The sequence below is a fragment of the Coloeus monedula genome (assembly GCF_965178545.1).
Source record: "Coloeus monedula genome assembly, chromosome: 22".
Lineage (NCBI taxonomy): Eukaryota > Metazoa > Chordata > Aves > Passeriformes > Corvidae > Coloeus > Coloeus monedula.
This window is the reverse complement of record NC_138802.1, coordinates 2,610,155-2,626,434: the sequence shown is the minus strand read 5'-3', so window position 1 is coordinate 2,626,434 and position 16,280 is coordinate 2,610,155. Positions and strand designations below refer to the sequence as shown.

The 16,280-nt window shown below is 46.9% G+C and overlaps 1 protein-coding gene across 3 annotated transcripts in view; it reads right to left on the bottom strand.

Moving 5' to 3' along the window:
- Window positions 1–3,265: 3,265 nt before the first annotated feature.
- The window catches only part of SKI (SKI proto-oncogene), a 101,375-nt gene continuing 88,360 nt past the window's right edge, over window positions 3,266–16,280 (bottom strand). For 2 of the 3 annotated variants that reach the window (XM_082295881.1, XM_082295882.1), the window contains 6 exons: window positions 15,314–15,439; window positions 14,730–14,845; window positions 12,951–13,231; window positions 12,252–12,553; window positions 9,966–10,196; window positions 3,266–7,947 (listed from right to left, as the gene is read on the bottom strand). In XM_082295881.1, coding sequence (XP_082152007.1) covers window positions 7,759–7,947; window positions 9,966–10,196; window positions 12,252–12,553; window positions 12,951–13,231; window positions 14,730–14,845; window positions 15,314–15,439 — 1,245 coding nt within the window. In that variant the 3' untranslated portion in view covers window positions 3,266–7,758. The remainder of the gene's footprint in view (window positions 7,948–9,965; window positions 10,197–12,251; window positions 12,554–12,950; window positions 13,232–14,729; window positions 14,846–15,313; window positions 15,440–16,280) is intronic. The other variant, XR_014227042.1, reaches the window with a different exon arrangement.

The window sequence follows — 16,280 nt, the reverse complement described above, 5'->3', positions numbered from 1 at the left end:
GGACCTGAGCCACAGGCTGCTTATCTGGGAAAATTGATGGAAGGGAAGGAGGGAGTGAGGGGAGGAAATCAATGCCTTTCCCCAGTGTTATCTGCCAAATTGAATTAAGCAGCACGGGATCCCTGCACGGGAGCTGCATGTGGTGTGCTCAGAGCTGGGCAGGGATGGTGGCAGCTGCCCTGGGCTGCTGCTCCCTGGCAACTTCCTGGGCATCCACTGACACCAGCAGGGCTCAGGTGGGCACAAGGAGTTCAGAACTTCCCATGCAGAACCTCCAACCCCACAGCAGCAGGTCCAGGTGGGAGCCTCATGTCTGTTTGCAGTCCTGATGTACAACCCTGTGTTCTTTTTTTGGTGTAGCCAAAGTCCCATCCCAGTTTTTCCATGCGGAGCGTTGTAGGGAAAGCAGCAGAGCTGACATCAAGCAAAGATGCAGTAATTGCAGGCTGCAGAGCCAGGACTAGGAAACCTCTATTGCCTAAAAATGCTGTGTGTGTTGAATCCCTTGGCACTGCAGTGTAATCCTGAGCTGGGAGCTGCTGCCAGGCAGGGGGGCTGGAATTTGGGGCAGAGGGTTTGTGGGGGAGTTTAACATGCCAGGAAATGGAACATGGAAGGTTTGGTGCCGTGCCTTCATCTGCTGCTCCACTCACCTTGTGGGCTGGAAAGGTAACTGAAGGAAATTTGACTTCTCTGTGTCTGACTGGTCACTTACCCTGCAAAGCAGTGCTGGAAATCCAGGAGCTGGATTTGGGAATGCTCAGCAGCCTGGGAAGGGACACTTTGCCCTGCTGGGCCTGCAGTTGGCACTGCAAAGGAGATGTTTGGTGGGTGCTTCCTGCTGGGACCATGAGCAGTAGGAATGTAACTGCAGAGGGGCCACAGCAGAGCACTGTCACTTGGGATGCTGCAAAGGGAATCCATCTGTGCTGGCTGAAGTGGTTTCACCTGTGGGCTGTGTGGCCAAGAGCTCTTTCATGCACTGGGTGGTACCTGCTTTGATCCTTGGCCACATAAAGGGAAGGGTTTAATGATCTTTTCTGACAACCAGACAATAAAGGAATTTCTGTTCCAGGTCTGGAACCGAGCACATGGAGAAACCCAAAAACACTGTGTTATAAACAGGGTTTATAAAGGGCTCTTTGTAAACTTTCTTCCCAAGATCATGGTCACTCAAGATCATGGTCCTTATGGCATTTACAGAAATGAGTTTTTGGAGCAAATCTGACTTTTGAAGCAGTGAAACCTCATTTTCTTTTGACCCGTGCAGGTTTCCTCTTGTTCGTTGGAGTTTTCCTCAACAGTCTGTAAGTATGGGAGGTGGAAGAGCATTCACTGGGGGTGAGTGGTGGAAGGACCAGAGGACTGGGATGGCTGGGCCAGGGTGGCTTTGGGGTGGTGCTAGAAGGGTGAAATTCTCAGGGTTCCAGCTTGAGGAGCTGACTCAACAGAAAACAAATACAAAAGTAAATCCAAAACAATGAGCCAGAAACCCCACAGATGCTGTGCCGAGCAATTCAGCTCAATCAGTCCAGCCCAGAGAGCTGTGGAAACTTTTCTTTTCTCCCAAATAAAAGTGTGTGGGAATTTGCATTGCAGTCAGGTAATACTTAAAGTGCACATAAGCCATCTCATAAAAATTCCAGTGGTGTGTACGTCACACAGCTGGGTTTTATTAGAGCTGTGCTCTTCCTCCTGACAGTGCCTTGGAGCTCAGATCTCCATTAACTCTGGCATTCCTGGGCTTCTGCTGCTTCCCAGATTCCTGTCATTTTCCACACGTTGTATCCCTTCCCTGCAGGATGTGTTTCTTTAATGTCTTTTCAGCAAATGAAGGTGGGTTTGGATCCCTTGGGCACTAACAAGGACTCTCTTCATTTCTCCCCAAAATCCCTCCGGCCTCTCCCTGCTCCATGTGTGTTGAGTTTCCCTGTGCTCCATCTGCCAGGTTGGGATTGGGGGGGCTGTTCACAGGACAGTGGGAGCCACTGAGGTGCTCTGTTTAACCCGGTTTGTGGGATTTTGTGGCTGTTTCTTTCATCTGTGCCCCACACAAGGTTTGGATTTGCCACGTACATCCCCTGTTTGGGTTTTTAGTGGTGTTTCCTGATGGCTGGGTAACACAAGCTGTTGAATAAGACATGAAAAGTTTTTACTCCAGGCCTCAGGAAATTGGATTTTTATTTCTGATTATTATATTTATTTCAGCTACTTTGAGTTTGGGTCATTTCAGCTCACTTTGTTACTGAGCAGGTTCAGGTCTCAATGTTTCTCATTCCTAGTAAATTAAAGTTATTCTGTCAGCAGAACCAGAATTTTCAAACTCAGTTAATTACCCCTTAGCCATAAACACAAGACAGCTTGACTGGGCTTTACCAATCTGTGTTTCTGCACTCAGAGGACCTTGGAGACAGAATATATCATTTTTTTTGGCCTCTGCTACTAAGTCTTATCAATCCAAATCTGCTTTGATATTTAGTTTGCAATAAGAATACCATGACAAGTCTCTCTGAGAAGGATGAGCAGGAGGAAAGGTATTTGAACTTTTAATTTCAGGACCCAGAGTCACAGTAAGGCTGTGCAGGTGGAAGGACACAGATGTGGATGAGATATGGGGCACAAGATCCCTCCCCAAGGATGTGGAGCTGCATTTAGGACACAAACCCGTACATTGGAAAGCTGAGTGAGTCACAAATAAGAAGAAGAGATTTATTTTTTTAAGCTCTTTGCTCATTCTCCAGCTTTTCCACTGCTTTACAAGGGCATTTCAGAAATGTCCCAGAGCTGTGGAAATTCTGCAGCCACTTCTCAGAAAACCATGAGAGAATTATTCTGACATATGTTTCCATCTCCTGCTTTTTGCATTTTCCCCTCTTGTGTTTCTTTTTCTTTGACCTAGAACAAACTTCTCTATGCTTACAATTCTCACTATTCCAAAGAAATTTCACTTGTGTGTTGGAGCTTCCCCATGCAGGGGACTGCAGTGATCCCAATTAAATTCCAGTCTCCTTCCAGCAGTGTCCTGTGCAGCCCTGCAGAGGTTTAGTGTTAAATGATGCCTTGGGGAGGGTCATTTTCCTGGGCTGGCCAGGAAGACACGAACCAGGTGCTGTGGGATTGTGGCCTTGGCACATCAAAGGGGGAGCAGCACCTCAGCAAAGCACAGAGAACTCCAAAAACATCCCAGAGCTCTTTATTTTTTTCTGGACAAACAATTTTATTTTCGGTAATGCGTCTATACACTGTACATTCAGTCACTGTGGTATATAAGCATAGCTATTTTCATACATAATCTCATAAAGTCCTTTATTTTACAATATTATCTGCATCGGGGGGAGGGGATGTGGAAAAGGGGGTGGAAAAGGACTATCAAGGTACACAGCGAAATAGATAAATATGCCAAGCTTTTTTCTTATTTTTTTTTAAATCAGGCATTTATAAACAAGAAAGCATACATTACTTACATAAAAATAGTTCTAGAATAGTAGAGTAAGTCATAATATTGTCATTAGCAGCAGCATAGGAGAGACCAGGATAACAAAAATGTGCTGAAATGCTATTGGCTATTATAAATGTAAAGATTTATTTTTCTTCAATTGAAAAAATGTCATTTCTGTGAGTTCTTTCGATTTAAAAAAACAAAACAAAACCAAAAAAACAAAACAACAACCAAGCCAACAAAAAACTTCTCTCTAAAACACATGGACTGCTGAGAGGGCAGAATGGAACAAAAATCAACCTTTTGGTAATAAAATACTTTACAGTGAAAATAAGGACAAATAAAATGCAAATGATGGAGAAAGGTTATAACCCACATTGAAAACTTGCAAAAAGATTTTGTTTTGTTTTTTCCTAACAGACAGCAAAGGTTCTTCTCAGTTAAAAACACAACTCATAAAACAAGACAACTACCAGGTAAGAAAGAGTTTTGAAAAAGTAAACACCATATACACTTATAATACAACAGTGTAAAATGAAAAAAAGTATTTACATGTTGAATTTACTTTTAATGTTTTTTTACATTGGCTAGTTCTGTTTGAAAAGCAGAATATTATGTATAGAGTTAGCTGCTCCATAGATATGAATGTTATTGCTGTTGTTTTTTTTTTTTCCCTTCGTTAAGTCTTCGTTCAGTAATAGAAACAAGGAGTAATTAAACTGAATATACAAGTAGTAATATATTTGTAGGTACAGGGAGAGTCAACAGCCTGTATGAAACACCTCTTCTCCCTTGGAACTTCTTAAAGGAAACTAAAGCACAGAGGATGGGGGAGATGGAGGGGCAGCCCCTCTCCCTGGGAATGCAGCAGGGAGTGGGGGCTGAAGGAAGGAATTCCACGGGACCAGGCTCACACAGCTTTACTGAGGTGTTGCAGACACAGGAATGACCCCAGAGCTCCCTGGCCTTGAGCACCTTCACACGGGGGGGCTGCTCTGCAGACCCACCCTGGTGAGAATCGGCCTCTGGGGCTGGGACAGACACACTTCTAATTACTCTGAATTAGAACTAAATTATACACTCTGCAGAAATAACTGATCTATTCTGCAGAAAGAACAATCTGATTGTTAAACATGGTTAGGAAATGCCCAGTAGTTTAAGCCAGACTCCTGCGAGCCCCTCCTGGGCAGTGGCTGCTGCTGGAGAATGTTTGTTCCTGCTCTTCTTGCACCTTATTTATCTTGGAGCTTTTAAACCTTAATTGAGAGAAATGGCCTTTCACTCCCAAGGACCAAATTCTAGGCAGTCTTGGGGCAAGTTCACCTGCAGGTATTGCCCTGCATGGAGTGACTGTGATGTGGGACAGAGAGGAAAGCCCCAGCTGTAATTCTGGTTTGGAGATTCTTTGCTGCCCCTGTGACCCTTTACCTGTGCAGCACAGGTGAGGCTGCTTGGTGGTGATTGACTATTTACTGTTCTGGTTTTTTCCTTTAAAAATCCTGCAGATTTCCCTCCTTCAGGAGTGGGGAAGCCTCATGCCCAGTGAGTGACTGCATTTCCCTGAACACAAAAAGGAAAATTCATGGTGTGCTCAGGTGAGTGGCTTTTCCTGGGAAAAACCAGCTGGACTTGGACATGTTGCCATTTTTTCTTGGGTATAAAGGGAGAGAAGCTATCAAAGATCAGGGGGAAAAACCCAAACAAGCAAAATTTCCAAAGCCAGGCTTCCATGAGCTGCCACAGGAGCAGGGTCTGTTCTCTGTGTGGTTCCCAACACAGCAGTAAAGCAGAGCATGAGAGACTTGAAATGCACAAAAGTGATCAGCTACAGCTACAGTTGTTTAGTTTCCCTTGAAGAAATAAGTGGATAATACAGATCTGGAAATCATAAGGCTGAGAACATTTTTCTGCATACTGCATAACAAAAGAACCCCTTTACATAAGACAGTAATAATGCCCATTAATGACTATATGGCAGAGTTTAATCCATGCATATGATTTAATAATCGCAGAAAAAAACATACAAAGAAAATAAAACCCCACATTAAAAAAAAAAAAACAAAACAACAACCTGCTCAAGCATAATCAAAATTCCTTTTGCATTGCACTTTAGAAGGAGATCTGCACCTAGAGCCAGTCTCCAGCATCCCAAACACACAAGGGCCAATCCCTGTATCCACAGGCAGGTTCAGGTCATTGACTTGGTGTGACTGTTTCTTGCTCCCAACAGTTTTACATTGTCCCAGTAATTCCACTCCTTTCATATTTCTTCTTTTTTGTACCTAAAACATATATATGAACTTCTCTGTTAATGCTCACAGTTATTATCATGGTTATTATAATGGTTTCAAGCAAACAGCTCTTGTTTAAAAAAAAAAAAAAAACAAAACTCTCTCTAATGTATGGTAAGTAAATACCATAATTTTAGGATTGGAAGCCGCTTTCTGTCTACTGGGAAATAATTTTGAAGCTTACATAGTTTGCATCAATGTCCAAAAGCAAATAAAGATTACTGGAAATATGTTTCTTCTTTTAGAATAACTTCTGGGTATGATGATGCATAGTGGGTTCTCTTTTTTTTTCCCTTTTTTTTTTTTTTAAATTCTTTTAAGGTAAAAAAAGTGTCAGCATTGCCTAGAGAAGATGCTGAGAGGAAAAATGAGCTGGAAGGCACATCTGCAGCCCCAGATCACATTTTCACTTGCTTGAGTGTGTCAGAGGTGAGTGTTTATGGGTGAAAATTAACTTTTCTCATGATCAGTAAAGCACCAGCTTTATTTGTTAAGCACTTTTGGGAGCATCTCTGCTGCTCCCCAGCTCGGGTCAGATACACAGCCACGAAACCAGGTTCTAACTGAACCAGCAGCACAGGGGGAATTCCTGCTCTGGGGATTCTGGGCCTGCTGCATCCTCCTTTGCTTACATGGATGCTGATGGGAGGTGTCAGTGGTGGCAGACTGGGTTCATGGTTTGCACAGCTCTTAGGGCACAATCTCAAATGCTCGACATGTACATTTTAGAAATAGGGAATAAAATGCAGAGTAAGATTCTGACAAAGTGCAGGTTTAAAAAAAAAACAACAACATATAAAAAGCCTCAGCACTACCCCCAAGGCAGTGATGGTTTGCTGCATTGTATCCCGGGGCTGCGGCTTGGATCCCAAAATTAAAGTAATTTCTCTTTTTAAAAACAAAAAAGTTTTTTAAAAAAAGATGTAGGCTTATTCACAGCAGCAAAAAGGTTGGTTTTCTGTTCTGTAGTATCCGACACTGCGACGTTGGACTCTCCTTGGGCACAGAAATCCTGACTGACAGTTCAGAATGGAAGCAGGGAAATACTGAATTCATGGTAAGATGGTGCAACAAGATGAGTTTTCCAGAAAACTGAAAGCTGAAGATTTCAGAATGACAGATGTCTCTGCTTTGTTCCTCTACCAACTCATCATCCATTTCCTTCCTTTCTTCCTTTTTCTCTTTCTTTTCCCAAGGCTGAAGTGCTCCTGGGTGAAGTCTCTGAACACAGGGGGGTCTGTGGGGCCGGGCTGGGGCTCTCAATCCAACCCCTTCTCCTCCCCTCACCCCCTGCACACTCCTGCAGCTTCCCTTCTTCCTGTGTCCAGGGCGGGAAATGGACATAATTCATTCTAAGGAAAAAAAAAATCAACTTGGAAAAGCACTCTGAACTTCTCCTACACCCACGTGACGGGATGGAACCGCAATGGCTTCCGAGATGGCTGGAAAACTGCTCCTGACATGGCATCATCACCACAGAGGGGCTTCTGCACAAAGAATCCCAAAGCCTATAAAGTCATTAAAAATTGTGCATCGAAGGTTTGTTTTTTGTCTTTTTTTTTGTTTTGCTTTTAAAGGTTCATTATAAAAATCTTGTTAATTTTTTTTTTTAATACCAAGTCTGTGTAATGAATTATTTTAAATAGCTTATAAGAAAAGTTGGTTTGTTTTTAAATTCCAAAATGTTCCAACAGGCAGGAGAACACAAAGCCACTGCCGTGCTCGCCTTGGACTCCGGGTTTAGCTGGACCACGCTGCTTTGCTTGGAGTTTGCCAGTAGAAAATTTGCTGTGGACTTAAAAGTATTTTGTTTACAAACACTTTGTGTTTTCTAGGCACAGTAAGATGTTGTGCTATATGGATTGGGAAAAAAAAGAGGCGGAATTCAGTGCTTCTGTTCTAGAGAGTAACAACATTTGCCTTCCAACTACTGAGAATCCATATTCCTAAAGTGTGTGCCAGGACACCACTACTCACACGTGCACTCCCAGTCCCACTCTCTCCCTCCCTGTGCTGGAGGACAAAGGGTCAGTTCTCCATGGGGCTCGAGGTGCTCTCACTGCTGGGCTGGCTGCTGGCTTTAGGCCACAGTTGTTCCTGAAGTTCCTTGACCACCTTCTCCAGGTGCTCCCGGGCCTCCCGCTCGTGCAGGAGATCGGCGCGGAGCTGCTCCCGGTCGGCCTCCGCGTGCTGCAGCTTCACCTGCAGGTCCTCGATCTGTGGGGACAGGACAGACATGGGTGTAGGACACAGGGGTAGGATGGAGCCTGTGCCTCTCCACAGACCTTGCACAGAGTCAGGGAAGCAATCAAATGTGTACCCAGGCATGGGATTATCAAGATTGAGGCAAGGAAGGAATTCCCTGTTCCTTTTTTCCATACACTACTGCAGTACAGTGCCTGCTTATCTTTGAAACCTAAATATGGCCAGTGACTCCAGCTCCAGAAAGGAAGGTGAAAACCAGAAGAGTTAAGAAATAGTTCAAGAATTCCTTAGTGCCACAGAACTCTGGTCACTTCTTCAAGCATGGCTGTTACTTCTTCAGGCAGTGGCAGCAGCTCAGCAAAGCAAACCCCAGGTGTTGGCACAGGGGATTCACTTTCAGCTCTTTCACAATGATTTTTAATGGAAGTGACCAGAAAGGGCCTTAGCTGCAGATGGGCCAGGCCTGTCCCAGCTATGGATTAAAGCCCTGCAGTGTCCCCACTTTGCTCACAGCAGGACCTGCAGCTGCCCTTGGCCTCCCTGATCTCTCTGTTTGGTACTTTCTGACAACAAAGGCAGAGAAAACTCCCAGGACTGGAGGGTGCAAGTACCAGAGAACAGCACCCTTGGAAAAAGGAGATCTCAGCAGTCAGATGGCCATTTAACAAGGAAAGGAAACCTCCAATGGTTTGGGCTAAAATGCAGGTATACCTCCCCCATCCATGTTTAGATTTCAGGGTAAGAAAAAAGAAGGCATAAACCACAGCTACTCAATGAGTATTAAGCATTAATACTTTAAGCCTACACAGAGACATTTCCACCCTGACTCTGTTGTCTTCTCCCTCCTGGCCTGATGCTATTTCTGTCAGACTGAGCCTGTCTAGAGAACTGTGGTTTCCTCAAAAATAATGTGTGATCAACTTCCTGTTGCACCCCAGCTGTAGCTACAAGGATGTATAAAGCTTTATCTTAAAATTTCTCACAAGTTAAGAACTTAAGTTATAATGACATCCTAAAAAATTCAGCCTAGGGAGTGAGTTCTCAGAGGAGCTTTGTGTTACCAGCTGTGCCAGCCCCAAAACAGGAGCTGCCACGTGCCCTTTGCCCAAGGACAGCTCTGGGGAACTCAGGAGTGGCTGTGAACAGGCGGCTGCTGCAGGGGACACTGCCACCCTGCCAGGCCTGGCCTCAGAGAAGAGGAGTAATTGGCTACTTGAGTTCTTTTTGAGGTGATTTTTAGCCTTTAAGCTTAGGAAACCTCATCTGTTCCTTCCCAAGGAGGGAATGCAGTAGGAGATTGAAAATCCCCAGTGACCCCCAGGACACACCTGAGCCCCCCAGCCCAGCCCTGCCCGTGTTCACCTGCCCTGGTGCTGCTCCCCAGGGCCCAGGGGGAACGCCCAGCACAGCAGCCCCAGGGCAGCTCTGTTTAGTCTGGACACCCCTTATCACCCCTTATCAGTGAGACATCCTGTGATGCTGGGAGGAAGCCCCACATCATTTCCTGCTCCTGGCCAGACGTGTCTCAGCGGGCACAGGCGGCCACTCCCCTTCCTCTTATCGGAGCCCTGGAGAGTGTGAGCTTTGCTTCTGCTCTTCCCCTGCACCCTTAAAGCCACCACACCAGGGACCTGCAGCTCCCACTTCAGGCCTGGCAACACCTCCAGGAGCACCTGTGTCTCACAACTCCTGGAATTCCCTCTGCCAGGACCTTTTCAGGGCTGTGTTAAACTATGTGAAGTATTTGAAGTACATATAAATATACACATACTGAAGTATGTTAAACAGTAGCTTTTGAGGGCTGTGTTTGAGGGCTCCCTTTAACACAGGAGGCCCCGCACACCTCTGTGGCAGGTGCATGGAATGAGTTTAAATTCAGGCCCCATTTTTTGGAGCCCTGGCAGGCCCCTGCCCTCTGTTGGTGCCTCTCCCAGCCAGGCTTCCAGCTCAGGAGCAGGGCTGGGAGCAGTGCCTGGCAGGGGATGCAGAGGCAGGGGGAGGGAGCTGTTCCAGCCCCTGCTGGGTCTCACCTGTGCTGAGTATTTGGCCCGGAGCCTGCCGGCCTCGCAGCCCTTGTCACACACGCGGATCTGCCGGGCCTGCTCCAGCTCCCTCTTCAGCCGGATCCGGGACTCGTTGGCTTCCTTCATCTTCTTCTCGTTCTCGGCTCGCAGACGCTCGATCTCTTTCCGCAGGTTGCGCTTGGCTTCTGTTGCTTCCCTCAGCTTCTCTTTCTTGGCCACTCTCAAGAACTCCAGCTCCTGGGACACAGAAGCAGGTAAGGAGTGAGTGCAAGGAAGCAGAGCTGCAAGGGAAGCCATCCAAACCACATTCCCACCTCCTGCTGGTTGTGACCAAGGCAGCCCATGGCTAAACCCCACTCTGAACTTTGTACAAGCCCTTCGCCTTTAAATCCTGTGGAGTTCCTGCACTCCAGCTACCCTGAAGCCCAGCATAACAAAAAGCTCGGTGCTACAGCCCCATTTTGCTTTGTCAAGCAGAATAGCTGCGACCATCTGGGCCTGAATAAAGATGAACTGCAGTTGGAGAGAGCTCCAGCACCAGCTCCACGTTCCAAACCACTCGACTGCAGTGCCTGGGCTGGAGCTGAAGGCTCTGAAGATGCACAACGTGGAAAGTGCAGTTTGAGTGTCCTTTGTGTACGGCAAAGCTCGACAGGACAGTTCTCTACTTCCTGCAGAAATCAGTTCCATTTTATCAAGCCCCAAAAAATCCACTTAATGGAAGGACAAAGCAGAAACTGGTTTTTTCCTGGCTCTGGGGTGCTGTAGGTGACTGGGGTGAGCCCCAAGACGCCTGACCACCAGCCCATGGGCTGCTCTGTCACAAAAGCTGGAAAACTCCAGGCTAAAACCTGAAGGTGAATTGAAACCACACTTTGCTCTGGGAGCTGCCACTCCCCCTGTCCAGGCTGGGAGCTGCTGCCTTGGAATCTCAAATCCACGAGGGAGCCATTAATTGAGGTGATAATGATAAGGAACCTCAAAGTACAAAGGAAGAAACTCCTAAGTTGTTCAAAATACACGTTCACAGCAAGCACAGAGATGTGGCTCACGTTTCCTAAATGGTTAAATTAGAAACTAAAGATCTATTTTTTGCCCCAGAAGCAGCATTTCCTCCCTGTCCGAGTCAAACCCTCCAGCCCCGGTTGCTGTGAAGTAACACTGCAGGGTCATGGGAAATTCACTCTCTTGACAATCTCACTTCCCAGCCAGGCCATTGTTAGCTTGGCCATGCCTCTGGAAATACACACACAGCCCCTGGAAGTACAGAGAGCCTCTGGAAGTACAAACACAGCCCCTGGAAGTACAAACACAGCCTCTGAAGTATATACACACACACATAGACACACACACACAAGCTTTCTGTGTGTGGAACTGGGAATCCACACCTTCCCAAATGGAAAACAATGGTTGGACACCAGAGTCCCTCTGCCTCCGACACAGGGCTTGATTTAACACTCAACTGCTTCATGTAATTCCTGCCTTAAGTACACACTATTTAGGTATTACTCGTAAATGTTTACTTTAAATACATAAAATAAAACACAGACTTACTGCAATACAAAGGAATTCAGCAATTTGCTCGGGGTAACTAAAAATAAGGAGCACCAATGCTGGTTTTGTGTGTCCCATACTCGATCAAACCAGGCCCTTGTTTACTCCATCCCATGGATTCCAGCCCCAGCTTGGAAACAGCTCCACACAAAACATTCAAAGACAACACACAGATCTTCTACATTGGCTCCATCTTCTATTTCTCTGCACTTTTTTTACCCCAGCTCAGATAAAAGCCAGTTCACCCATCACTGTGCTCAGTCCTGATCTGCAGCCCTGTCTGACCTCTGATACAACTGATGGATCCAGGACTTCCAGAAGTAAGGAGCTGCCTCCCTGACTGAAGCTCAGCAGGCCAGTGGGATGCCTGACAAAGCCCTTACTTCAGCTGTGGCCATGTCCCAGGAACACCCTCCCTCACAAAGCTTTTAAAACTCCAGCTAAAGCCTCCAGAAATGTTTCCTGTTCAGTAAAATGAAAACAAAATAAACTCTGCTGGACGAGAAGATTTTTTCAGTAATGAAAAGATGTTGATTTTGGTAACCATGGATTTATAACCCAAGGAAAAACAGGTGGCAAGCTTAAAATGTAGGACTGGTTCCTGCGCTTTGGTTTCCCAGCTGGATTTACAAACAGAGCCCCAGCAAAGGCTGTTGCTATTTGGGAAAAATGAGGCAATTCCTTTTTCAGAGCTCCCTGCTGGGCTGTACCTGGCAGGGCAGGGCAGGGCAGCCTTACCTGGTGCAGGCTGCGCTTGGCCTGCAGGGCCGCGTTCAGCTTCTCCTCCTGCTTCACCCTCATCTTCACCACCTCGTGCAGGAACTTCTCTTTGGCTTCTTTTGTGTCCAGGCCACTGTCCAGGGCCTGTCTGAGGTGCTCCAGCTCAGCCTCCAGCCCGCTGCTGTGGGAGTCGGGGTGTGCGGCCACCTCGTAGGAGCTGTTCACAGGGGCTGGGGGCTGCATCCCAGGGGAGCTCATGTCCTTGGCAGAGCTGGAGGAGGTGAAGGATGGGGAGGAGAGCGAGGATAAGGAGGAGGTGACTGGAAAACAGAAACATTAAAAATTAATTTGAAAATGTCAAAAATTAATACATAATTATATACAACGCATATGTATTCTATATATTTACATAGGTCAAAATGTGCTGAGGCCCTTCTGTACAGAGACACTTGATAATCAATTTAAAAAAGGAAAGAAAATTAAAAAACTACTCATTTTATACTTTGATACTTGAAATATGATGAAAATGCAACCTTGACTTAAGGGAGTGACTTGCAATTTGTTTGAATTGTGACTGTGCAACTCATGTCACAAAGGTACCATTGAGGCACTGGGCTTCCAGAATTCCATTTCAATCCCATGGAAGCTGCACAGGAACTCCTGCAGAAAACCCAGCCCACCTAAACCGAAACAAAGGCAGCCACAAGTGTCACTTACATTCTTCCCTGGTTTCTACTTCAATCTCTGCTTCCGACTCCTTGTCCTCCTCGGGGCCGGTGGCCGCGGTGGCCGCGGTGGCCGCGGTGGCCGCAGCCTCGGGGACAGCCGTGTGCTCCGTGCCGTGTTTCCTCTTCCTCGGCTGGGCAGAGCCCAGGGACTCGCTGCTCCGGGACACCACGGTGGCACAGGGAGGGTTGCTCACGATCTTCTGTTGGGCTGGAGGGGCCAGGGCCACGTTGGGGGCCACGGCACTCTCAAAGCTCTTGTAGGAGTAAAAGCTGGTTCGGAGGGGAGGCAAAAGGAAGGAGAAAATGGTCACATTCCTGCCTTTGGAGAGCTTCCCAATCCAGAGTTACACTGCAGCTGCAAACACACGTGGGAATGGCAGTGAATCCCACTGATTTACACCAGCTGACAACCTGCCCATGGTACCTTTTAGTGGTTTGCCCTCATTAAACCCAGGGATGATGGCTGTCCCTGAGAAGGGATCCCATCCCAAGTGCCACATATCCTAAGAGCACCAAAGAGATGAGATCTCCCAGTCTTTTAGGACTAAAAGTCCTAAAGCTGTTTCCTCCTGCTCTTCATGGCACTGCTGTTTTATGCAGCTGCGCAGCTGGAATTGTGTCTATCCACAAATGTTCTGTCATCTCAAAACAGCACTTCCTCAAGGAAAACCATGGAGTGGAAAAGCATCTTCTTGTGCCTCTGTGATTCTGACACACACCTGAACGTTGGGTACAACACTCAACAAACCTTTGGTTAAACCTTGGTGTTAAAGGGCAGCAATACCATAACATCAAACACATGGAATTTTGCAAAAAGCAGAGCAAAGACTTTGCAACTTCAAATCAGCACCTACAACATGATGTGGTATCAGTTAAAATTTCTCCTGGAGCTGCTGAAGGTGGGTTTTATCCAATACTGAAATCAGCCAAATTTCTCACAGAGATACCAAGGGCACATTCTTACACTACTTCTCTCTCCACCTAGTTTAAAAATTAGGATATGCTGGTAGGCTTTTTTCCTTCTATTTTTCTTTTTTTTAATCAATCCCCGCAGTTTCTAAGAAACTTGTTCATTAGGGCAGCACAGTATGTTCTCCATAATACTCCCTAAAAACACCTGGTCACTTAAGTCAAACTTTCCAAAGAAATCATCACCCTCAGGCAGAAATCTGGCTTGGAGGTTTTTCAGACTGCACAGTTCCAGTCTGGCACAGGGATGTCGAATTGCCCCCACACTTTCTGTTCTCAGTGTGACACCACAGTCCCACCTGCTGTGGGTGACTCACTCAGTGCTGTTCCTCTCCAAGAGCAGAGCATGGCCTCGGTGTCTGGACGGGTCTGACAGGCTCAGGAGCCAGGGCCCCCCAGGGTAGGGCCCACAGAGGCTTTGGGGAAGTCTCTGCTGTCCTTCGGCCTCCCTGGCACTGCGGGGATGGGGGAGGATGGAGCTGTGCTGGGAACACTGCCCAGCCCCAGGAGCTGCTGCAGGTACCACGGACAGGGGCCTGGGAGTGGCTGGAGTTCCCTGACCACCGCCCCAGGACAGGGACTCTTCCTTTAAAGCAGCAAAGCCCAAGAACTTCAAAGCCTGGCACTTTCATGGCAGGTGTCACCTAAAACCCCACACTTCACAAACCATCAACACTTTTTTGTGTTTCCTTTCTGCAAATTAAATCCCTGCAGCTGCAAAGGCTCTGACTGAGCACGGGGACAAACCCAGAGCCACCTGCCATTCCCAAGCCCCCTGTCCCTGTCCCTGTGTCCTTACCTGTCCCGGATCAGGGCGGGCAGGTGGCTGGAGAGCTCCTTCTCGCTGGCGGACACGGCGGGGGACCAGGGCCGGAAGGCGGAGAGGCGCTGCCGGGGATGGACACAGCCGATGCTCTGGGGACAGGGCAGGAAATGAGTGACTCCCAACAACCTTTGAAACCATAAATCACCACGGAGGGGAACTCGGGCTTCCCAGGGCACCCTCAGTTATCCCCACAACTGCTCCGCACTGGCCGTGACCTCCTCGCTCAGGGGTTCCACTGGCGGAGGGGAACTGCACTCAGCAAGTTCAGTGTAGTTTGTAGGGATCCCAAACAGCTCCTGAGCCTCGCAGGATTCCTGTACCTCAAAGGCACGAGGGAATTCCTTACTTCCCTGTCACAATTCAGGTCAATGAGCACTGGAGGGTGGCAAGGAATCTGGGGGGACTGTGTAGCTCAATGCTGACCAGGAAAATTATAGAAATGTTACTAATTTAGAAACCCTGGGCATGTTCTTTCCCTCACTTTCTCCTCTGGTTTCAGTGGAGTGATGCTTTGTGCCAATTTGATCTTTCTTGATTACAAAAGATTCAACAATCACCTTATTAGATGAACTGGATAAGGACCGTAACCAACTGGACTGTTTTTCCTTCTCAGTAGAAGCTGGAGATTGGGAAGCAGAGTCATCTATTTTGGGCTTTTTGGAAGCAGGAGGATCTGACGAGACCTGAAACAAAAACAGGCAGGAAAAAGTCAAAGTCAGAATTCCTCATTTTGCAATCAGCTTAGAAACAAGTTACAAGGCAAAAGCAAATTTTGTTATTTAAAAGGAAGAAACTCTGGGTGTTTTTCCACTTTTTTCAAACGTAAAGCCAAACAAAGGAGTGCAAACAAGGGGCAGACACAGGCTGTGACATAACACACTTCACTCCTTCATGGGAGACACTCGGGTCAAGTGTGGATGGCGCAGGAGAGATGGGCAGTGATCAAAGTGAGACGCTCCAAGCTGCAGAGAACTATCGGCCTTTTATGATTTTTGTATGCAGAAAGGTAAGTTTAATGTGGTTGCTGAACTGGAAAGATTATTTTAAACGAGAACAGAACAGACTTTGTTATTCTGTTTGCAGTGGTTGTTATGCCGATGACTTCACTACCCCACAGCTGCAGTGGATTCTGGGGGTGCTGCCAAGAGCTGCTTTGCCTTTTCCACAAGTGGCTCAGCTTGGCCCATAAATCATCCTCAAGCATAAGAAAGCCCTTTGGCAAGCAAAATCCCTTTCCTTCAACACTGTGAAGGAATAAAATTCCTATAGTCCCAGCGTGGCTTGCAAAAAAATTGGTAACTACTGGTTTAACTGGTGCACTGGGGATACCAGCTTGAAGCCCTGCCAGTACAAACACCTCTAACAGCAGGGAGGGAGAGGGTTCTGGACCTTGTGCTGCATCATGACCAGAAACAATAAAAGAAACATCCCACCCCTGTTTCTATTCCTTTTTCTGTCTTTTTGCAGTTAACTCTCCACCTTTCCCCATTCCCACTCTGCCTGGTTCCCAGAAAGGTGGCAGAA